A 24,883-nucleotide genomic window follows, 5' to 3' on the forward strand; every position below is an offset into this window, starting at 1 on the left:
CTGAATAACAGCAATTGCATATGGTTTAAATTAATGTATCTCGCATAATACTAGGTGCTGTAGTACACAGAAAATATATTGTTATAGATTGAATTGTGTTCCTCCAAAAGATATATTGAAGTCCCAGCCCCAGCACAGGTGAATGTGGCCTTGCTTAAAGGAATAGGGTTTTCTTGGCAGATGTTTTCAGTTAAATTAAGGAAGTCATACTATAGTAGGGTGGGTCCTAATTCTCATCCCTTCTGAGTGATATCTTATAAAAGAGGGACAGACATGGAAGCAGAGCCACACACAGACAGAAGGCAGCATCAAGGTTCCCCGCATAAGCCAAACAACACAGAAACACCCAGGGCTACAGAAGCTAAAAGAGAGAATTCCCTAGAGCCTACAGAGAGAAAGCATAACCCTGCTGGCACCCTGAATTTGGGCTTCTGACGTCCAGAACTAAGTGTGAGAAAAATTTCTGTTCTTTAAAGCCACCCACTTGTGGTATTTTGTTATGACAGTGCTAAGATACCAAGACATAGATGATATATTATCTTATTTGAATTCCCTAGAAGCAGATCCTGAGATGAATATTTCTGTGCAATGGATCTTAAAAGAATTGCTCCCAGGGTAGAACAAGATGGGGGTGGAGGAAGCAGGAGAGAGAAAGGGAGAAATTAAGCAAGCAATTGTAGTATTTTAGGCACGAGACCCCAAGACAGTAGGATTTAACTTGGTTATGTAGGGGAATGCTGGGGTTTGGCCATCCTAGAGTTTTGTCAACCTATGGCAAAGGTGCAGGACTTTCACCCAACAATTAATTATCTCAAGAGGGTAAAGGGAAGAAGTAGGAGTATGAAGAAGTAGATAAACATCTAGGTGCTTTTAAGTCTTTGTATATGTTGACAAAATGATCCCAGTAGCTTGAGGGCCGTGCCCTGAAGAACATTTGCAGTGATGGTCTTTGAAAGTACAGTAGAGTAACGCCACCTATTCCAACAGAAATTGTGAAAAGGAACCTGAGAGAACTTGTTATTTTAGTAGATGCCTTCAAGATATTGAAAAAATACAACCAACATATATAAATCAGTTACAGTACTATGCAAGAAGTAGTTAAATGACTGTGACTATTAGTCCACTAATAAGTTGAGATTGTCATGATTAGCAATATGGACTGGAGGAAACTGAACAGATTGTGGGTGGCATTGAACTAAAATAGGTCTTTCTAAGTGTGGAAGATTTAACTGAGGGGAAATAAAGGGAGAAGGCTTTTCAAGTGGATGAAAAAGCAAGCTGCTATAGATTGGGTTCTCTAGGATGCATGTGTTAAGATGGAGTTAGTAGTACAGAAGGTTTATTGAGGAGTGACACATGGGAAAGAGAAAAGAGTAAAGAAAGTTGGAGAGGGGGAGTAACCAGACTACTATGCCAACCTGACATTGTCTCTGTGCCAGCCCAATGGGAAGCTTCTGAGCAGAGATTGCCCATTAAAGGATACCATGTTGGGCAGAAACAGTTGGGCCCTTGTACCACTGTCTAGTTCGGTCATAGCTGGGGGCAACTGAGAATAATACGTCCTTGGGTAATAAGCTGAGACAGTCTTTCAGGGGGCCAACAGCTGCTGGTCTTCAGCCAAATGCATTCCTTCTAGCTGGTTAATAAGTCCTTTCTTGAAGGATGTTTTAAATGGTATATCTCCATTTTTACACTCATGACTAAATGCAAAATGTCAGAAATTGTGATAGCATGGGAGACAACATCCTTCACTGTAGGAATAAAATAGGAACCAACTGTGTAATCATGAGAAATATTAGAGAAAGTGAGAAATACTTCTCAGGTCTGAACTCCTTGTGGGTATTTTTTTTTTTTTCCTGATATCTCAAGCTTGGTATCATTCTTGAAAGCCTTTAATAAATGTACAATAAATGCTTTTTAAATGACTAACTGAATGATTCCTGGCAGGTACATATTGCTAAAAGAAGAGCATGGGAATGATTCAGTCCATCAAGCTGGATCAGGAAAACTAAGTTACCTAAGAACGAGTGCAAGGAAGGAGAAAGAAGTAACTGAAAGGGAAAGTGGAAGGTTGGAGGTAAACTTTAACATCTTCAACTATTGATCTAAGGACAGTTTTGTTCCAAAGGAAACAACTGATTTTGTGCACAAATACCTTCCCTGTAATTTACTAGCATTATTTACTAGCTGTTATTGTTAGCTGCCATTGAGTCAGCCGCCAATTCACTGAGATCCCATGCACAACAGAATGAAACTCTGCCCAGTCCTGCACCAGATTGGACCGTTGTGATCCATACGATTTTCGTTGGCTGATTTTCGGAAGCTGATAGCTAGGACTTTCTTCCTAGTTTGTCTTAGTCTGGAAGTTTTGCTGAAACTTGTTCAGCATCATAGCAACATGCATGCTTTCACTGACTGGAGGGTGGTGGCTGTGCATAAGGCTGGGGATTGAACCCAAGTCTTCTGTATGGAAGGCGAGAATTTTAGAACCAAACCACCAATGCACACACTAGCATTATTTTCTTGCTTTATTTGCCTGGCTTTTATGAGCAACCTATTTCCACCTCATAAGTTGTTTCATGGGCTAAATGAGATGAAATATTACATTTTGCTGATTTTAAGAGGCAAATATTTTGTATATCTTTTTGACCAATCTGAAGTTGGACCAATAACAATTGTTGGCCTCTTGAAATCTCTGTTGGCCAAGACAGCCATGATGATATACAACCACCGAAACACTGGTTGCGTAGTGGTTAAGGGCTAAGGCTGCTAACCAAAAGGTCGGCAGTTCAAATCTGCCAGGTACTCCTTGGAAACTACAGGGCAGTTCTACTCAGTCCTATAGCGTCACTATGAGTCGGAATCAATTCGATGGCAGTGGGTTTGATTTGGTTTTTTCGAAAGCTCGAAATTTAGAACTTGTAAAAGTGACATCAGTGGCTTGAAAGAAAATCCCAGGGACAGCTTCAGAGTAACCTCAGAACCAAGTAGGTGTTACGAGTGGGTATATTGCTGTTGTTAGGTGCCGTTGAGTTGGTTCAGACTCATAGCGACCCTATGTACAACAGAACCAAACACTGCCTGGTCCTGTGCCATCCTCACAATCACTTTTGTGCTTAAGCCCATTGTTGTAGCCACTGTGTCAATCCATCTCGTTGAGGGTCTTCCTCTTTTCTGCTGACACTACTTTACCAAGCATGCTGTCCTTCTCTAGGAACTGATCCCTCCTGATAACATGTCCAAAGTACGTGAGACATAGTCTCGCCATCCTAGATTCTAAGGAGCATTCTGGTTGTACTTCTTCCAAGACAGATTTCTTTGTTCTTTTGGTAGTCGGTGGTATATACAATATTCTTCACCAATGCCACAATTCAAAGGTATCAATTTTTCTTCAGTCTTCCTTATTCATTGCCCAGCTTTCAAATACATAAGGGGGTGACTAACAACACCCATGGCTTGCATCAGGCACACCTTAGTCCTCAAGGTGACATCTTTGGTTTTCAACACTTTAAAGAGATCTTTTGTGGCAAATTTGCCCAATGCAATGTGTCTTTTGATTTCTTGGCTGTTTTTTCCATAGGTGTTGATTGTGGAAACAAGTAAAATGAAATCCTTGACAGCCTTAATCTTTTCTCCATTTTTCATGATGTTGCTTATTGGCCCAGTTGTGAGGATTTTTGCTTTCTCTATAAAGTTGAGGTGTAATACATACTGAAGGCTGTAGTCTTTGATTTTTATCAGTAAGTGCTTCAAGTTCTCTTCACTTTCAGCAAGCAAGGTTGTGTCATCTGCATAACGCAGGTTGTTAATGAGTCTTCCTCCAATTCTGATGCACCTTTCTTCTTCATATATTCCACTTCTCAGATTATTTGCTCAGTATATAGATTGAATTGAGATGGTGAAAAGGTACAACCCTGACTCACATCTTTCCTGACTTTAAGCCACGCAGTATCCCCTTGTTCTGTGTGGACAACTGTCTCTTGATCTATGTACAGGTTCCTCATGAGCAAAATTAAGTGTTCTGGAATTCCTATTCTTTGCAATGTTATCCATAATTTGTTATGATTCACACAGTCAATGGCTTTGCACAGTCAATAAAACACATCTTTCTGATATTCTCTGCTTTCAGCCAGGATCCATCTGACATCAGCAATGATATCCCTGATTCCACATCCTCTCCTGAATTTGGCTTGAATTTCTAGCAGTTCCCTCTCTATGTACTGCTGCAAAAGGTTTTGAATGATCTTCAGCAAAATTTTACTTGCATGTGATATTAATGACATTGCTCGATATTTTCTGCATTTGATTGGATCACCTTTCTTGGGAATGGCATAAATATGGATCTCTTCCAGTCGGTTGGTCAGGTAGCTATCTTCTAAATTTCTTGGCATAGACGAGTGAACACTTCCAGTGCTGTATCCATTTGTTGAAACATCTCAGTTGGTATTCCATCAATTCCTGGAGCCTTGTTTTTGCCAGTGCCTTCAGTGCAGCATGGACTTCATCCTTCAGTACCATTGATTATATGCTACCTCCTGACACGGTTGAACATCAACCAATTCTTTTTGCTATAATGACTGTGTATGCCTTCCATCTTCTTTTGATGCTTCCTGTGTCATTTTATATTTTCCCCACAGAATCCTTCGGTATTGCAACTCAAAGCTTGAATTTTTTCTTCAGTTCTTTCAGTTTGCGAAATGCTCAGTACGTCCTTCCCTTTTGGTTTTCTATCTCCAGGTCTTTGCACATTTCATTATAATATTTTTCAGTATCACAGCAACACACAAGCTTCCACAGTATGACAAACTGACAGATGCATAGGGGTGAGTGGGTATAGGTAATAGTCAATAAGACGAATTTAGTAAAATTCTAAGAACTAGAACCATAAGCTGGCTTGCTACATAAATATGCAAAGAACTGAGTACCAAAGAAATTTTGCTTTTTTAATAAGTCGTTTTAGGTAACACTGCATGGCCAACACGTAATGTCGAAAAGGATGTTATTGTATGAACTACACAGACATACAATTCTGAGTTGAAAGTGAATAGTTGGATCCCATAACAAAGTTTTAGGATTGTATTAGCCAATTTATTTGAGTTCTGCTTTTCTTTTTATTTATACAATACAGGAAACAAAAAAAACCCCAAAAACCCTTTACCATTCAGTCGATTCCGACTCATAGCGACCCTATAGGACAGCGTAGAGCTGCCCTACAGAGTTTCCAAGGAGCACCTGGTGGATTCGATCTGCTGACCTTTTGGTAACTTTTAACCACTATGCCACCAGGGTTTCCACACAATAGAGAGAGAAGATAAAAAATATAGTTCTAAGTAAGTCTAAAAGATCTATTTCAATAAATACAAAATAAAAAGTCTAACAGCTAAGGACATACGTCACATTTCTTTCTCAGTGGTACATAAAATGATAATGAACCTTACATTGGACAGTGTCTTGGAATTGATGATAGGTCATACGGAAAGTGACTAGCACATTGTAAGCTCTCAATGAAAGGAAAAGAACTTGATTTTCTAGTTATTTGTTAACTTCACCAATCTTAAAGAACTTTAGATACTTAAATCATTGCAAAGAAGGCTTTGGAAGAACTAACACAATGAACGTAAAATATTCAAGTTATATCATTTAATTAATATCTTCTTGTTCCATTTTATAGTTTTATCATTAACTGAAAGAAGTATATGCTGTCATTCTTTTTTATTTACGTTATATCTAATCAATTGGAAATGATAGTAGAAAGAGAGTTAATTAAAAATATGATGACAATTAGAAAACATTTAACCTGATTTCCCCATTACGTTAAACACTCTTTTGGTATACTAAGACACTCCCAAGTGTATTTATTAGTTCATTTGACTCTACAAAGTAACTGATTTGGGGACTGAATTAACCAAAAGAACAAGTTGTTTGACCATTTCAAGCTGAACTTTAAAGGCAAATATAATTTATGGTGTTGCGGTGGTCAAGAGGAAAACGCAGAAGGTGGAAGGAAAATGGCAGTTGACTGAGCTCCTCACAAACGAGATAACTTGCAGTCTCTTCAAGAACTGGTTTATCATAATTTCCAGTTCTCACTCAGTTATTTTTCTTTTGGGTTACTGGTCCAGTCCCTCATTTATCCTCTCTTTTCCCTGCAGCAAGAGTGCCTGGGTGGTGCAAAAGGTTAACAGTCTAATCTGCAAACTGAAAAGCTGGAGGTTTAAGTCCACCCAGAGGTGCCTGTGAACAAGGGCCTGGTGATACACTTCCAAAAAATCAGCCATTGGAAACTGTTCTACTTTGACACATATGGGGTGGCTATGAGTCGACTTGAAGGCTACTGTTTTTTTTTTTTCTTCTGTAAAGCATTTTAATTCATATCTCATTTACAGTAATTTATCCAGCTTGATTGATTACCAGGCTTATATCAAATAAAATTTTCTATAAGATTGAATTTCTTCATTGTTTAGGAAAATAAGTTTTGTTGACAATTTTAATCACACTAAGATAATGTCCAGTTGCCTAGTCAAACAAATTACATCAAAGTTAATATAATGATTTTGTGCCTATAGTTTTATTTTCATAAGTTGTACATTACAGGTAGTCCCTGACTTGCAATGTATTTGAGTTAGAGTGAACGGTCATGTGGCTGTCGCTTTTTTTTTTGGTACCTCTTTTCGTTAGTAATACGTACTACATACAGTGTTGCAACACGTAATTTGCTGATGTTAACATTCACAGATGTTCACTCACAGATATTGAATTTTACGATTTATAAAAATACTGATAATAACAGGTAATAATAATGAAAACCTAAAAAAAAAAAAAAAGAGGTATTCACTTATGCCAGAACCAATTTATGACAGAGCCGTGGAATAGAACCCCGCCATACGTTGAAGACTACCTGTATTATGGGAAAGTGTTCTTCTCTGTATGAGTTCACATACTGTTATTGCTGTTCTCGTAATACTATCAGTTTCTCAGACGACACACCCAGGACCAGGACTACTGACAAGGGCACTGGAATGCCACTTACCAAGCCTCTCTCTTCTCTGAGATAACCTCTTCTTTTTGATTTCTATTAAATGGTTCCTGCTCATAGTGGGAATAATAAAGAATGTAGTGGAAACAATAGCGAACAGATGTTCTAAAACAGGGCAGTATATACACTGCACAAAAATCCTCGGAGTGCTACCCTGTGGAGAAGGCGGAATGGCTGGTAGCTCCTGAACGCAGCTTCAGTAGACCAGGCTTTGTAATCAGCAACGCCTTGGGTCAGAGTTCAAATAAAAAATACATGTGGATGAAATATCTTTTTAACTTCCAGAGACTTGTGCTATGTAAGAATGCTTGTTACCAAAAGGCTGAACACTATTTCCCACCATTTCCATCCTCATCATACATGCATATGTAGTTACAAAAATACACATATATACCTGTACATATATAGCCCTAAAACCAAACCAAACCCGTAGCCGATGAGTCAATTTATTCATGGTGGCCCTATAGGACAGGGTAGAACTGCCCTATAGGGTTTCCAAGGAGCGGCTGGTGGATTCAAACTGCCAACCTTTTGATTAGCAGCTGAGCTCTTAACCACTGTGCCACCAGGGCTCCTACACAGCCCTATTTCCTCTTTATAACTGGGAGAGGTCAGATAGATCTCCAGAAGTATACACATGTAACCTTAGAATTTTAGAATTGGAATCAGTCTTCCCTTCCGAAACTGAAATTGAGCAGGTTAAGTGACCTGGCCAAGGTCATGCAGCCACCAGTGACAAAGTCAGCCCCTGAGACCCATCTCTAAATCATCAGTTCCGTCTTCCATCCACTTGTCTGCTGATTGTGTTCTCCCAGTTGTTATCATTTGATTAACAGCCGAGCACTAATGTAAAAATTAAAAGTCTGTTTAAAAACCAACCCATTGCCATCCAGTCAATTCCAACTCATAGCAACCCTATAGGACAGAGTAGAACTGCCCTATAGAGTTTTCAAGGGGAGCCTGGTGGATTGGAACAGCTGACCTTTCAGTTAGCAGCAGTAACACTTAACCAGTATGCCACCAGGGCTTCCAAAAGTCTATTAGATGTGAAAAAACAATATGCAAGTGATAAATTTATTTTTCTCTGAAGTTAATGAAAATGACTTTGAGATTTTTTTTCCCTAAAATTTCCTGTCAGCATCAACTATTGTTGTTGTGTGCTGTTGAGTAGATTCCAACTCATAGTGACCCCGTGAGACAGAGTAGAATTGTTCCATAGGGTTCCCTAGGTCATGATCTTCACAGGAGCAGATCGCCACGTCCTTCCTCCTGAGGAGCAGTTGCTGGGTTCAAACCATCAACCTTTCTGTCAGCAGCTAAGCGCTTAACCAGTGTGCCACAGGGCTCCTTTCAGCAGCAAATAGAGCTGCAAAATCACTCAGAAGAGTGAAAGAACACTTGTCCTTCCAGAAACTTCTAATATTTCCAGGTGTTTTTACTATGTGGGAGGAAAATAAATGTCTTCTAGTTCTGTTATAAAGTCTGGAAAAGATGTTAAGTAAACACCTTTTTCATCTCACAGCCCTGGCCCAGCTGAAAAATTCTTTTTCTTGGACATGTGAACTTATTTTATTTTTTTATTGCTGCATGGGAACATTTAGCCTTCCTGAAAGCTTTGGTGTACCTTTTTCTCCTTGAAAACTTGGAAAGCACTTTAGCTGAAAACACAATCCAAGTGGGTTTTGAGTGAAATTAAGATTTTTTTACTTCAAACTTGATTCTAAGTGATAGTAACAACTGGATTCAATGCCATACATATATGGTGGGCTCAATAAGTGCTACTGATGATTTGATTCTAGATGAGCCTTCTTGAATTTTCATAAAAAATATACTTTTTTTGCTGATTTTTATATTTTAGTTCTCTAAATTCAACTCTTTATTGTTTCTTATTTCTTCCCTCTGTTAAACTTGAAATACTCCCTGTAGTTCAAGTTCTTGAAATAATGAAAGGTGTATCAAACTTAAAAAGGCATTCATTCATTCATTCTCTTAGCAAATGTTTGTTGAGATATTATTCTGTGTCAGGCACTGTTGGAGGTCCTAGAGTTACAGCAAAGAACAAGACAGAAAAGGTGGTCCTAGCTGTCATGATGCTAACCTTTAACGTGGGGAGTGGTAGATCACATACAAGTAAATTAATAAGTGGAAAAAGTAATTTCAGATCCTGCCAAGTGTTACCAAAAAACTAAAACAGAATAATGAGGTAAAGAGTGCCTGAGGCAGGGGAGTGACTTTGGATTGTGTGGCCAGGGAAGGGTTCTTTAAGGAGGTGACTTTGAGAAGAAGCCAGTAAGTCCCAGAGCAGGAAGAGGGACTCTGGCAAAGAGAATACAGGTGCAAAGACCTAGAGTTGGGAGCAAACTTATAGTGTTCTAGGAACGTGCTAGAAATAAAAAGAAAGTGAATGGTAGGTGTGTAGTAAGCGAGAGAAGAAGTAATGTGAGATGAAGTTAGAGGAATAGACAGAAGCCAGATCATGTAGGGCTAACCCTCAAGAAGTAAGTAATTAATAGTAAGCTGTAAAAAAAAAGTAAGCTGTAGAGAAACGAAATAGAGGCAAGAAGAGTGGGTGGGAGGGAGGAAGAAAGGAAAAAAGAAAGGGAGGGAGGGTGGGAGAGAGGAAAGAAGGAAGGAAAGAAAGATGGAAGGAAGGGAAGGAGTAGGGAAGAAGAGGGGAGGGAGGAAGGAAGGAAGAAGGGAGGAAGGGAGGGAAACAGTAAGAAAGGAAGGGGAAAAGAGGGAGGAAGGAAGAAAGAAAGGGAAACATTGTGTAAAGATAACAGCCTTAAATGTGCAGAAAGAAGTTACGAGGCAGTAACTAGGATTGAACTGGACTGGAATGCCCTCCCTTTTCTAAAGATAATCATAGTCAGAGCATAGTGTACCTCGGTCTGAGGCAATGTTGGTAAAATAATGGGTGAGAGGGAGGAATTGGGAAACAGAAATCACTTCAGAAAAGGGGTATATATATGCATTTGAAACTACTTTAGCCAAATAGCGTATTATATTTGTGATGGTTTATGTAGAATTGCTTCAGTATGTATGGTGTAACACATGTGTAAATATAATAACCCTTAACTGCAGTCATACCTTAGAGGTGCTTCATTAGCCTTACAAATATCAGAAGGGGTTTTCATTTGGTGGAACTTGTATTTAAGACAAGTGATTAGCTTGCAGTGGAGCTCTAACAACCAGACAACCAGCAGTGAAGCCATTGTTGAGATGGACGGCCCGGGACCCACAGGGCCTGGTTCTCCTCACTAAGGGCCCTGACCTGAAGGTTAGACTTTGCAATCCTGTGGATGGTAAGAATGCTGCTGAATATGCTTCAGAGGATTCAGAGAGAAGCAATTACACAGAAGCTCAGGCTGGTGTACCTGAAGGCAGAGAGAGATTGCTTTCCCAAGTAGGCAGGTTGCGTGACCATTTTTGTGTATTTGCTGATAAACGTCTATCCTCTTCACTATATTAGCTCTGAGTCTTGCTTTCCTTGGGACAAAGCACTTGGCAATGAGTTTGCAGAGGAGAGACTTAACAACTCTCCTTTTTCCCTTTGGTTGGAACCACTGGGTACTGTTGATAGCACCAAAACATCCTACTGAATGAACAAAGTGGCTTGTGTTGGTCAGCCAAGGCAGTGTTAAAAAACAAAGAACCAAACAAACAAAACTATTAGGAATGATAATCTATGCCGTTCCCCTAGGCTGGGAATCCTTTTGCCATGCTCATTTTTTGATGGGCAAGAGAACTGTTGTTTTCTCAGTTGATGTCTACCTTCCTGCACCCTCAGGCTAGTTCCCGGAGAAGGCCAGAAAGAGACCACAGAATCAGAACACGGAAGTTCAAAATAATAATGTTTATTAGCTTACTGGGCTAGTACCCACACTCACAAAGCAAGCCTCTGAAGACTAGCACTGTACTTTAAAGGAAAAGGAAAGAAGAAACAAATCTAAACAAGTCATATTTAGAGAGTGCAGCCCAGAAAGAACTTCGGGATGATAAGTAAAAATACATGACTGCAGAAACAGAGAAGAGATTTAGAAACTGAGATTTCTAATCATTATCTACACACATTTTGGGATATTGACTATCTTATGCATAAATTCCAGTCCGTATAAAATTGAAATATATGCAGAGTGAGTTTATTAATTAATGCGTACTGATGAGAGACTGTTAGGTAGGGTAGAAAGAAGACTCAGCCTGGAGCGAAGTCGGGGATAGTGCTTTGCCCATAAAAGGCTGACGTTGGTGAACAGAAGCTCCTTGCCCCAAGAAATGATTCTTCCCCATCGCCCCGTGGCCTTGTAGTACATATGATTAATAGCTTTTTAACAGGTTCTAATGAATATGGTCCTTGCAAATAGTTTAAAAAGCCACGCAATGTACTACTAATAGGCTTATGTTGAAGTTTCCTGTCTCATTCCTCCAACTCCCCACTGTGGTTACCCTGAGGCAAGAGCTTTCAATCTGTAGGTTTTTTTTTTTTTTTTTTCCTGGCTCTTACCTTCATGTGTTTATATTGCTTGCAGTCAATTTACCATAGAGGAGGATTTAGCTCTCTTAAATTACCATTATACTCCCTGTCCCCCAGTTTCCTGATTCAGTTATATTACTTAGCTAAATCAACATTAAGAATACATATTACCATAAAATATAAATATTACTCGCTATTATCCGCAGATGTGTACTATGTACAACTTTCTGTTTTTTCCAATTTTAATTATTTTTTCATTTGCTAGATTTTTCTATATAAACCAAACCCATTGCCGTCAAGTTGATTCTGATTCATAATGACCCTATAGGACAGAGTAGAACTGCCTCATAAAGTTTTCAAGGAGCACTTGGTGGATTTAAACTGCCAACCCTTTGGTTAGCAGCATGAACTCTTAATCACTACACCACCAGGGTTTCCAAATACCTATGGCTAAATCGTCCTGTTACCCTAGAGCTTCTACTTGGCCAAATTTGTCATGCCAAATCCATTAGGTCCATTTTTTTTTTTTCCTTGAAAAACTACCTTCTAAAGCCCTCCATGGAAACACTGGTGGCATAGTGGTTAAATGCTACCGCTGCTAACCAGAATGTCGACATTTGAATCCCCCAGGTACTCCTTGGAAACTCTATAGGGAAGCTATGAGTCAGAACTGACTTTGACAGCAATGGGGTTTTAAATAAATAGGCTGATATCAGACAACTCAATACTTTGGCAACTGGTTGAATTACCTATTCAATACGTGTTGACTAAGGGACAGATATCATCTTGAATAAAGGTGTCTTCTAAGCTTGGTCCTTAGCCTAATTTATTTCAACTATATTATTTGGATAAACACATGGAAGGTGAACTCACCGTACGTACTTTTGGGAGCTGGAAAGGTCAGAGAAACATGAAACCAGTATCCATGATGATTTTAACTGGATAAAACAGCTGAGTCTGGATGAAATTTAACAAAGATAAACACTAGGCTTGTGTTTGGGAAAAAGATACGTTTGTAGAAGAAAGTGATTGGGATAATGTGACAGTCAAAAAAGCTAATGTGATCTTCAGTTTTATTAGTAGAAATATAAAATATAGTGTATAAAACAAGGTTGATGAAAGTACCCATTTGTTCTACACATGCTAGATCACACCTACTTCAGTGGTCTCATTTGTTTATATCACGCTTTACAGAGGGCATCCAACGTAGGCAAAGCAAAAACACTCAGGAAATCAGGATATTAAAGGCTTGAAGTTATAACACTATATTTTTAGGCAAATAACGTGTGTCTTCTAGGTTTGCTTGTCAACCGTTCCCTCCCACCCTACCCTCCCTGCAAGGTATTATTGCAAGAGCCACTATGCCAATTTTTTTTTTTACATGTTGCTGTAAATAAATGAAAATACCTTGCAGGGGGAGAGAGAGGCTGGCAAACAAACATAGCAGGTATGCATTATTTGTGTAAAAAGTATGATACATGAGCAATAAATGAAGGAAATGATGTTTATCTTGGAGAAGTGTAGAATTACTTAGGGGGGTTTGTGGGTAGATAGTAGTACTGGGGAATACACACATGTTATATTAACAAGTATTTGAAGCAAGGCGAGTGGTCAGGATATAATTTTAAAGGGTCCCTAGGTTTAAACAGGGAACCCTGGTGGTGTAGTGGTTAAGTGCTATGACAGCTAACCAAAAGGCTGGCAGTTCAAATCCACCAGGCAGTCCTTGGAAACTCTATGGGAGCAGTTCTACACTGTCCTATAGGGTTGCTATGAGTTGGAATCGACTTGACGGCAATGGGTTTGGTTTTTTGGGTTAGGATTAAACCTGGAAGCAAGAGGTAAAAACTTCAGAGTGACTCTCAGAAAGGCTTATGTTCTCCTTCAATTTTTGTTTTCTTATTTAGTCTAGATATTATTTGGCAGTATGTTGTGCACTGTCATCAAATTTAATTTTGAAATTGAGGGACCTTTAAAAAAGCCCTTCGAGACCAGACTTACTGGTCTGACAGAGACTGGAGACACCCTGAAAGCATGGCCTCTTGAGACCCTTTTAACTCAGTACTGAGGTCACTCCTGAGGTTTACCCTTCAACCGAAGATTAGACAGGCCCATAAAACAAACAATAATAAATGTAACTCAACTACATATACGAGACTAAATGGGCACACCAGCCCAGAGCCCGGGGAAAAGGAGGAGAAGCCAGGAAAGGACAGGAAACCTAGACTAATAGAAATGGGGAACCGAAGGATGAGACGGGGAGTGTTGATACAGCACAGGGTGGGCAACCAATGTTACAAAACAATGTGTATTAATTGTTTAATGAGAAAGTAATTTGTTCTGCAAAACTTCATCTAAAGTACAATGAAAAAAAAAATCCCTTTGAACCCTGAAATTTTGTAATTTTGTGACCAGGGAACTCAAAGGCTATGTTCAAGGTTTAAAATATTTTCAGATATTTTGAGTTTGGCTCCCAATTCACAGGCACGTTCCACAGTGTATCCAGACCACAGTTTCATCCCCAGAGCCAGCTTGGGGGCTTCAGGGTCAGTGAAGTGAGAAACTCAGGACATTCCACACAGCAGTTGGGCCTCACAGCCTCCCAAGTTAGAATTTGCATCTTTGAGGCTCTGCAAACTGGGAGACAGGGAGGGCTTCATTTAGTACTTAGGTAGAAAAAAAAAAAAAACAAAGTTTGCTAAAAGGGGAACATTTTCCATTATTCTTTTTATTTTGACAGAATTTCTGTAGAGCCAAGACTTTCCACTGAGTCACTAATCAGCTGCAATATAAGAACTTCAACATACCAGGGGCATTATTTTGGAGTCACAGTGACATAACGATCTGAACATTTAAATGCCTTCAGTCGCCTGGTACAAACTATAATTACTTCAGAGCTCTACACTCTTAATGACAATATCCCTCATTGAGTACTTGCTGGTGTTGTTGCTAGGTGCTGTTGAGTCAATTGTGACTCATAATGAGCCCATGTAACAGAATAGAACTGCCCCGTGTGGTTTTCTAGGCTGTACCCACCAGCTGCTCCACTGGAGAAAGATGTGGCAGCCTTGGAAACCCTGTGGGACAGTTCTACTCTGCCCTACATGGTCACTATGAGTTGACTTAATGGCAACAGGCTTGGCTTTTGGTTGTGGTAACATTTACAGTCCAAGCTGCACTGAAGGCATTGGCAAAAACAAGGCTCCAGGAACTGATAAAATACCAATAGAGATTTTTCAACAAACAGATGCAGCGCTGAAAGTACTCACTCACCTATGCCAAGAAATTTGGAAGACAGCTATCTGGCCAACTGACTGGAAGAGATCTATATTTATGCCTATTGCCAAGAAAGGTGATCCCATCAAATGTGGAAATTATCAAACAATATCATTAATATTACACTGTCATGGATTGAATTGTGTCCCCCAAAAAGTATGTGTCAGGTTGGTTAGGCCATGATTCCCAGTATTCTGTGGTTGTCCTCCATTTTGTGATTACAATTTTATGTTAAAGGATTAGGGTGGAATTGTAATACCACCCTTACTCACGTCAGATCCATGATCCAAAGTAAAGGGAGTTTCCCTAGGGTATGGCTTGCACCACCTTTTATCTCTCAAGAGTTAAGAAAGGAAAGGGAAGCAAGAAAACAGCACCAGGAGCAGAGCGTGTCCTTTGGACCCGGGGTCCCTGTGCCTAAGAAGCTCCTCAGCCATGGGAAGATTGAGGACAAGGACCTTCCACCAGCGCAGACAGAGAGAGAAAGCCCCTCCCTGGAGCCAATGCCCTGAATTTGGACTTTAGACTGTTAGAAAATAAATTTCTCTTTGTTAAAGCCACCCACCTGTGGTATTTCTGTTTCGGCAGCACTAGATAACTAAGGCACACACAAGCAGGTAAAATTTTGTCGAAGATCATTCAGAAGCAGCTGCAGCAGTATATTGACAAGGAACTACCAGAAATTCAGGCTGGATTCAGAAGAGGATACAGAACCAGGGATATCATTGCTGATGTCAGATGGATCCTGGCTGAAAGCAGAGAATACCAGAAAGATGTTTACCTGTGTTTTATTCACTATGCAAAGGCATTTGACTGTGTGGATCATAACAAATTAAGGATAACATTGCAAAGAATGGGAATTCCAGAACACTAAATTGTGCTCATGAGGAAACTGTACATAGATCAAGAGGCACTATTCAAACAGCACAAGGGGATACTGAGTGGTTTAAAGTCAGGAAAAGGGTGCGTCAGGGTTGTATCCTTTCTCCATACTTATTCAATCCGTATGCTGAGCAAATAATCCGAGAATCTGGACTATATGAAGAAGAAAGGGACATCAGAATTGGAGGAAGACTTATTAACAAGTGAAGAGGACTTGAAGCACTTACTAATGAAGATCAAAGACCACAGCCTTCAGTATGGATGACACCTCAACATAAAGAAAACAAAAATCCTCACAACTGGACCAATAAGCAACATCATGATAAATGGGGAAAAGATTGAAGTTGTCAAGGATTTCCTTTTACTTGGATCCACAATCAACACCCATGGAAGCAGTAGTCAAGAAATCAGAAGACGCATTGTATTGGGCAAATCTTCTGCAAAAGACCTCTTTAAAGTGTTGAAGAGCAAAGGTGTCACCTTGAAGACTAAGGTGCACCTGATCTAAGCTATGATATTTCCAATAGCCTCCTATGCATGTGAAAGCTGGACGATGAATAAAGAAGACCGAAGAATTGACACCTTAGAATTGTGGTGTTGGAGTAGAATATTAAATATACAATGGACTGCCAAAAGAATGGACAAATCTGTCTTGGAGGAAGTACAACTGAATGCTCCTTGGAAGCAATAATGGTGAGACTTAGTCTCACATACTTTGCACATGTTATCAGGAGGGACCAATCCCTGGAGAAGGACATCATGCTTGGTAAAGTAGAGGGTCAGTGAAAAAGAGGAAGACCGTCAGTGAGATGGATTGACATAGTGGCTTCAACAATAGGCTCAAGCATAACAACGATTGCAAGGATGGCACAGGACCTGGCAGTGTTTTGTTCTGTTGTACACAGAGTAGCTATGAGTCATAACTGACTCCATGGTACCTAACAACAACAACAACGATCTTTAGAGGAGCGGATTGCCAGGGCTTTCTCCTATGGGGCCACTGGTTGGGTTCGAACCTCCAACCTTTTGGTTAACAGCCAAGTGTTTAAGCATTGCTCCACCAGTGCTCCCATAGACATTGATTGTGGGTCCAAGTAAAATGAAATTCTTGACAACGTCAATCTTTTCTCTGTTTATCATTATGTTGCTTATTGGTCCAGTTGTGAGGGTTTTTGTTTTCTTTATGTTGAGGTGTAATCCATACTGTGGCTATTGTCTTTAATCTTCATCAATAAGTGCTTCAAGTCCCCTTCACTTTCAGCAAGCAAGGCTTTGCTATTTGCGTATCACAGGTTGTTAACGAGTCTTCCCCCAATCCTGATGCTGTGGTCTTCTTTATATAGCTCATCTTCTTGGATTATTTACTTAGTATGCAGATTGAATAAACATGGTGAAAGGATATCCCATGTTCTGTTTGAACAACTGCTTCTTGGTCTATATACTCGTTTTGCATGAGCCCAATTAAGTGTTCTGGAAGTCCCATTCTTTGCAAAGTTACCCTTAATTTGTTACGATCCACACAGTTGAATATCTTTGCATAGTTAATAAACCACAAACATCTTTCTGGTATTCTCTGCTTTTAGCCATGATCCATCTGACATCAGCAATGATATCCCTGGTTCCAGGTCCTCCTCTGAATCCAGCTTGAATTCCTGGCAGTTCTGTTGATGGACTGTTGCAACTGCTTTTGAACAATCTTCAGCAAAATTTTATTTTCCTGTGATATTATTTGAGAATTTCCACATTCAGTTGGATCACCTTTCTTTGGAATAGTCGTAAATATGGATTTCTTCCAGTTGGTTGGCCAGGTAGCTGTCTTCCAAATTTCTTGGCATAGATGAGTGAGCACTTTCAGCACTGCATCCATTCGTTGAAAAAGTTGGTATTCTGTCAATTCCTGGTGCCTTGTTTCTCACCAATACCTTCAGTGCAGCTTGGATTTCTTTCTTCAGCACCTTTGGTTCTTGATCATGCCCTACCTCCTGAAATGGTTAAACGTTGACCAGTTCTTTTTGGCACAGTGACTCTGTGTATTCCTTCCATCTTTTTTTGATGCTTCGTGCATTTTTCAGTATTTTGCCCATAGAATCCTTCACTATTGCAACTCAAGGCTAGAATTTTTTTTCTTCAGTTCTCTCAGCTTGAGAAATGCCTGGAGCATTCTTCCCTTTCGGTTCTCCATCTCCAGGTCTTTGCAATGTCACTATAATACTTTACTTTGCCTTCGTGAGCCGCTCTTTGAAATCTTGTTTTGCTCTTTTACTTCTTTATTTCTTCGATTTGCTTTAGCTACTCAAAGTTCAAAAGCAAGTTTCAGACTCTCTTCTGATATCCATTTTGGTCTTTTCTTTCTTTCCTGTCCTTGATGTCATTCCACAACTCACCTGGTTTTTGCTTATTAGCATTCAGTGTGTCAAATCTATTCTTAAGTTGGTCTCTAAATTCAGGCGTGACATACTTAAGGTCATGCTTTGGCATGTTTGAACTTGTTCTAATTTTCTTTAGCTTCTACTTGAACTTGCATATGGGCAATTGATGGTCTGTTCTGCAGTATGCCCCTGGCCTTGTTCTGACTGATGATATTGAGCTTCTCCATTGTCTCTTCCCACAGATGTAGTTGATTTGATTCTTGTATATTTCATCTGGTGAGGTCCACGTGTATAGTCTCCATTTATGTGGTTGAAAAAAGGTATTTGCAATGAAGAAGTCATTGGTCTTGCAAAATTCTACATGCAGTCTCTGGCATCATTTCTATCACCAAGGCCATATTTTCCAACTACTGATCCTCCTTCTTTGTTTCCAGCTTTTGCATTCCAATCACCAGTAATTATCAGTGCATCCTGATTGTATGTTTGATCAATTTCAGACTGCAGAAGTTTGTAAAAATGTTTAATTTCTTTATCTTTGGCCTGAAGGATTGGTGTGTAGATTTGAATAATAGTCATATTAACTGGTCTTCCTTGTGGGCATATGGATATTATCCTACCGCTGACAGCGTTGTACTTCAGAATAGATCTTGAAATGTTCTTTTTGCTGATGAATGCAATGCCATTCCTCTTCAATTAGTCATTCCCTGCATAGTAGACTATATAAAAAAATTATAAAAATAGTAGACTATATGATCGTCCAATTCATAATGGCCAATACCAGTCCATTTCAGCTCACTAATGCCTAGGATATCGGTGTTTATGCATTCCATTTCATTTTTGATGATTCTCAATTTTCCTAGCTTCATACTTTGGACAGTCCACTTTTTGATTATTAATGGATGTTTGCAGCTGTTTCTTCTCATTTTGAGTAGTGCCACGTCAACAAATGAAGGCCCTGAAAGCTTGACTCCACCCAAGTCATTAAGTTTGATTCTGCTTTGAGGTGGCAGCTTTTCCCCAGTTGTCTCTTGAGTGCCTTCCAACCTGAGGGGTTCATCTTCCAGCACTGTATCTGTCAGTTTGTTGTGCTGTGAGGGCTTGTATGTTGCTGTGATGCTGGAAGCCATGCCACCAGTATTCAAGTACCAGCAGGGTCACCTATGGTGGATAGGTTTCAGGCTAAGGTGGACTAGGAAGAATGACCTGGCAGTCCACTCCTGAAAAAAAATTAGCCAGGGAAAACTTTACGAATAGCAGTGGAACTACTGGTTTAGGGTTTCTTTTTCTTGCCCTCCTCCAGTCATACCCCTCCCCACAGGTTGGATAATTCACTGGATTCACAGAACCTGCCAGCCCAGAGCCTACGTCCTTCCTTCCAAAACACACTCTGGGTACCCAGGACCCTGAATTTCTCTGCTCAGACATTTTCTAATACCATTCCCAGCCTGTGAGCACCTGTCCCTAGTCTGTTGTCTCAATGGAAGACCCCCTACCAGTGTGTACACAAATGGGCCCAAGGGTGGACAAAGGGTCAACCACTTGGAAGAGGCTTAGGTGTGTGGGCTGAGGTGGCCATGCAGATGTACACCACAAAAAGTCCCTCCTGCTAGAGATAGAGACTGGGGTAGGAAGAGAAAATAGGTGGGCTTTGTTTAGAGGACCTTCATCTACCCTCTTGCCTCAGCTGGCAAATGTTAGGGATGGTCTTTCAACTCACTTTCATTAAATGAACAAATGAAACGAAAAACCAAACCTATTGCCGTCAAGTTGATTCAGACTCATGACAACCCTATGTCACAATTACAGATAAAACATACTAATGACCGGCACATGTAGGTGCTTAAAAAGTGACACCGATTATTTCTCAGGGCAATTTACGCTGTAAACAGTTTATTTTGATAGAAAATGCTTCTCCTTTTCCTCATATTTCATACTTGGGGGAGAGTGGGTTGAATTTAGGACAACTACAATTTAAAACTGTCCAAGTCAAGGAAAAAATGTAGTGTGATAAGCTATTGGCCTGAGCAACGAGAACCATGACATGCTTTTTAAAAACTTAAGAGATATAAGGACCATAGTTAAAAACATGAGGGAAATAAAAAAGGAAAAAGTAATAGAAAATTTTATATTTGCCAGGTTTGCTTGCCCCCCACAACTCCTATCCCAAATGGTGGACTTTCTTAAGAAGCACGTGGTGACAGTTATTCCTTACCCACTGTCACGGAATTAGCAAGGACTGTCATGGCTGTCCCTGTCCCCTTTCCTTTTGGGGTTTATTTAATGCTGCCTTTAATAATGAAAAAAAAAAATTTTTTTTTCTTTTAATATCAATTCCCCCAATCAGTCTCTCATCAAATATTTCTGGGGCTGTACTTGAAGAAAGAAACGAATTTTCTCAAATCTGTGAACAGGATACTTTCTGATGTCAAAATAAACCATCTGCTTGTACAACTGTTTCTAATTACTTCTCTGCCTAGACTCTCCACTGGAGGGGTTTGGCACCAGCACCCCGCCCAGAGCGGTGCCGCTGCCCAAATCCTAGCAGGCAGCTCATCAAAGCACTTGCAGCTCTGAGCAGAGCTCTGGACCTGCAAGCCTGGGTGTCTGTAGGTCTGTCTGCCTGGCCATCTGAGAGTGGCACCCCTGCTTCCCACCACCTCCCTCCTCAGCCCCACCTTGCAGAAACACAGCTCGGCCCTCCTCAGCCCCAGAGCTCAGCATGCGTCCCCCAGGCTTCAGGAACTTCTTGCTGCTGGCGTCCTCCCTTCTCTTCGCTGGGTTGTCAGCTGTGCCTCAAAGCTTCTCGCCATCTCTGAGGTAAGTTTGGTTTGTTAGTTTTTAAGACAGACGTGCCCAACAGTTGCTGCGCGTGACAGGGCTCATACTTGAAGGATGACTGCTGTGAGCCAAAAGTAGCTATTAAGTTGGAACCAGGATAAAGCATTTTCAACCTGTTCTTATCCCTTTCCTTATATCTACACTATGTGTTGCTTAAGCTCTGTCCTTTAACTTTCTCTTCAGGAGAATTTAATGATTGAATAAATATATAATTTCCTCCTATGCAAATACATGTCAGGAGTTACTACCAGGAGTTGAAGGTGGCTTTATGTGTACTTGTAAGTTCTTATCGTAACCCCCCAAAAACCCCCAACCTGTTGCCGTCCTGTTGATTCCGGCTCCTTATTTCTCCTTTGCAACAGCATCAAAATGGGTCTGTATTACATTTTGAAAGAGACTTTGAATTACTTCACAATAGCTAAACTTTTTCAAAGTCTAGTTTATAAGTACTTCTTAATGAAAGAAAAAAAAAAATATGTCCTATGCTACCACAATTTGCACAGCTCTTTCTATGTAGTATTTGCCTCTTGTTTTTCATAATATAACTGGCCCCTGGCCACGAGTAGCAGTGGGACATTTTTTAAGTGAATTGAAAAGATAAGTCAGCCAAGTGTCATATTTTGGATTAACTTGTATTTAATTTAAATGCACATATATGATTCAGTGACAAATCACCAAGGGGCAGGGCTGGATCACCTCTGCCCACCTAAAAGGTGGTCTTATTTCCAGGTAAGCAGGTCACTACTTAAGGAGCTCTGATGGTGCAATGATTAAGCTCTCAGCTGCTAACCCAAAGGGTGGAGGTTCAAACCCACCCAGAGGCTCTATGGGAGAAAAACCTGGGAACCTGCTACCCTAAAGAGTAAACCAAACAAAACCCTACCAGACCTATTGCTGTGAGGTCAGTTTTGACTCATGGCTAACCTATAGGACAAAGTAGAATTGCTCATAGCATTTCCAAGGCTGTAAATCTTCATGGAAGCAGACTGCCATGTCTTTCTCCCACAGAGCGGCTGATAGGTTGAACCACTGACTTTCCAAGGATCTCTCAAGTATCAGCCGAGCCCTGAACGGCTTTACCACCAAGACTCCATCCCATAAAGATTAGAGCCTAGAAAACCCCATGTGGTAGTTCCACTCTGTCACATGGGGTCACTCTGAGTTGAAATCAACTTGGTGGCACCTTACAACAGTTCACTGCTTATAGACATTTTGGGTCACGATCATTTCTCATGTGGCACAGGTGGGTGGTGCCTGTTGCCTGGGAAAACAGTCCTTTCTAGAGGCAGCTTGGGCCCCAGAGAGGTGAGGGAACTCAGACTTTCTATCCAAGGGGTTCTAACTGCCTAGTTGCGGTGGCAATAGGGGTGGAACCCTGGGGTTCAGAGCAGTGGGTGCAGTGTCCTTGCCTTCAATATTTGACGTTTGTCGCCCCATGCAGAAGCTGGTCTGGTGCGGCCTGCAGGCTGTCACGGGCAGAGTCAGAGCGCCGCTGCCGGGCACCCGGGCAGCCCCCGGGGAGCGCCCTGTGTCACGGCCGGGGCCGGTGTGACTGCGGAGTCTGCATCTGCCACGTGACCGAGCCAGGCATGTACTTCGGGCCCCTCTGTGAGTGCCACGAGTGGGTGTGTGAGACCTATGATGGGAAGACCTGTGCAGGTAAGGGCGAGGCACTGTCTCCTGTCTTGTAATAGATGCAGGCAGGTGTAAACCAGCACCCGTGGGAATGGCAGTAGGCACTCGGTTCCTGACACTCCTGCCATGTCACCTGGGAGTGAGGGATGGGAAAGGGCTTCTCTTTAGCTGGAGATCAGATAGAAAGTCATGGCAATCGACAAGGATCTTACTTTTTTTCTAGTCAGTTCTGGAATTATTTATTATACTTTTCTTCCCCCTAGGGTCCAAACGCAAATGGATAATATTGATAGCATTCATTTGCTTAATTATTAATCTCACTTCTATTTGAGCTCCCTATTAGGGACTAAACTTTCCAATTTCTTCATAAATGGAATTACTTTGCTGGACTCTCACACCCCAATCAAGAATGTTAATCATAATATTTACATATTGTAGCCTGTATTTTATTTTTACCTAGGAAACAGGGGGATGGGAGAGGGTGGGATATTATTTCCCCAAATGCAAGAGAGATAGGTTGCGTCTTTGAATTTGGATTTGCCTTTCACACTTCGGACACAGATAGGCGTAAATCAGAAAAATGTAACCAGGAAACAATAAACAGCCACGTATTCACTTAGAAGAGATTGCTTTTGTATTGTTTTAGCTGCTTGAAGTCATGAGCTGCAGTGTGACTTGGTATTTTTGTAAGGGTGGAGTGAAAATAAATTCATTTCCCTTGCACATTTTTAAGGAATGATTTGGGCTCTCTTATTGGAGAGGGTCAAAATATTTCTTCAGAGGGAACACCCCTAACCTCTTTACCGGTTTCACATAAACATGTCATTTACTTAAGGCCACGGGCTTCAGTTAGCACATTCTGATCGATGCAGGAACTCCGTTAGTCAAAGGAGAACACAAATGCGTTCCAACCACAGTTTGGCAAATGTGTAGGAAAAAAATAGCGACTCATTTTGCCCACAATGGAGCTAAGAATAAGATACCCCATACTAACACAGAAAGATCAAGAATGAGTTTATAGCAAAAAGGTTTTTTCCTTGGCATCGAGAAAACAGGAACATAGAGTGAGGATAGTTAATATGCAAGCTGTTTGACCGTGGAAAAAGTAGTCATATAGGTTGTTTGGAGGGGCTCAGGTGCTTCTATGTGGTTTGTTTATCCGTGAAGACTGCCCCTCAACCCTTTAAAGACATTATGTGCCACGATTTCATATTTTGACTTAATCCCAGAAGCTTCAGTATTATTAAGGGTAGTCCTTTGGAATGAAAGCTACGTGTCGTCTAATATTTCATTCCAAATCCAACTGTTATCTGGCTTTTCTGGCTTCTCTTGCCTCTGGCAAGGCCTCTTCAATATCATGAGTTCTTAACACATTTTTTTCAGGGCTTTGTTGTTATTTCAATTGGAAAAGCAAGAGGTGAGATGCCGCCTTCAACAAGTGAAACTAGCTATGAGCATCACTGGCTAAAACTACCGTACGGAAGAGCCCAAACCAATGCTTGGTATAAATTGTTGTGTGCCGTTGAGTTGATTCTGACTCCTAACAACCCTATGTGACAGAGTAGCACTGCCCCATAAGGTTTCCTAGGCTGTCATCTTTACAGGAGAAGATTGCCAGGTCTTTTCTTCCACGGAACCACTGGGGTGTTCGTATCGCCAGCCTTTTGGTTAGCAGCCAAGTGCTTTAACCACGGCACCACCAGGGCTCCTGCTATGGTACATAGTGCGCTGCTTCTTTTTTCCTTCCATAGAAGTGATTTGTTGTCTACTCATAACATCTTCATCACTGGATTCCTTCCTCCCTTATACACCGGGCAGCTCTGACTCATGGATGGATTTGTTTCATCCTGTGGGCATTTCTGAAGAAGGTGAAACACTTCTCATTACTTCAAGGTGGAATGAAATAATTACGTTCATTTTCCATTTCTCGCCTTGGGGACTGTTGCCAGTTGGGGCCTACTTTACAGCATTGCTGTACAGAACTCAGCCCCTGCAAATGCTCTGCCCGTGTTTGCCAGGCCACTGGGGAGACTCACCACACACAGCAGATTGGGCCACCTTGCCAGCTTGCCTACTCGTTCTCTGCTTCAAGTTTAGCTGGTCAATTTTCTTTTCAAGAAATACTTCCAATTTTACAGCTAGTAAGATGGGAACATAGCAGGTTGTCTATCCTCTTGTGTATGAATGAAAACACTTGGGCCTTTACCTATTTGATAAACCCCATATAGGTCCCTCCCAGAAACAGGGTAACTTTCAGAGACCTCTCGACTTTCACAAAGAGAGCAAAATCTTGCTCTGGTTGTGCGTCATACCATGGTTAAAAGCCTAGGGTCTGTTGGAAGTTTTCCAGGATTCAAATCCCAGCCCAGCACT

The 24,883-nt window shown here is 40.8% G+C and overlaps 1 protein-coding gene across 1 annotated transcript in view; it reads left to right on the plus strand.

The window, feature by feature from the left end:
- Positions 1-20,591: 20,591 nt before the first annotated feature.
- Positions 20,592-24,883, plus strand: part of ITGBL1 (integrin subunit beta like 1) — a 271,140-nt gene continuing 266,848 nt past the window's right edge. Inside the window, exons 1-2 of the mRNA XM_049867217.1 lie at positions 20,592-20,854; positions 22,317-22,534. Of these exons, the coding sequence (XP_049723174.1) occupies positions 20,757-20,854; positions 22,317-22,534 (316 nt within the window). The 5' untranslated portion in view covers positions 20,592-20,756. The remainder of the gene's footprint in view (positions 20,855-22,316; positions 22,535-24,883) is intronic.

The sequence above is a fragment of the Elephas maximus genome, chromosome 23 (genome assembly GCF_024166365.1).
Source record: "Elephas maximus indicus isolate mEleMax1 chromosome 23, mEleMax1 primary haplotype, whole genome shotgun sequence".
Classification (NCBI taxonomy): Eukaryota; Metazoa; Chordata; class Mammalia; order Proboscidea; family Elephantidae; genus Elephas; species Elephas maximus.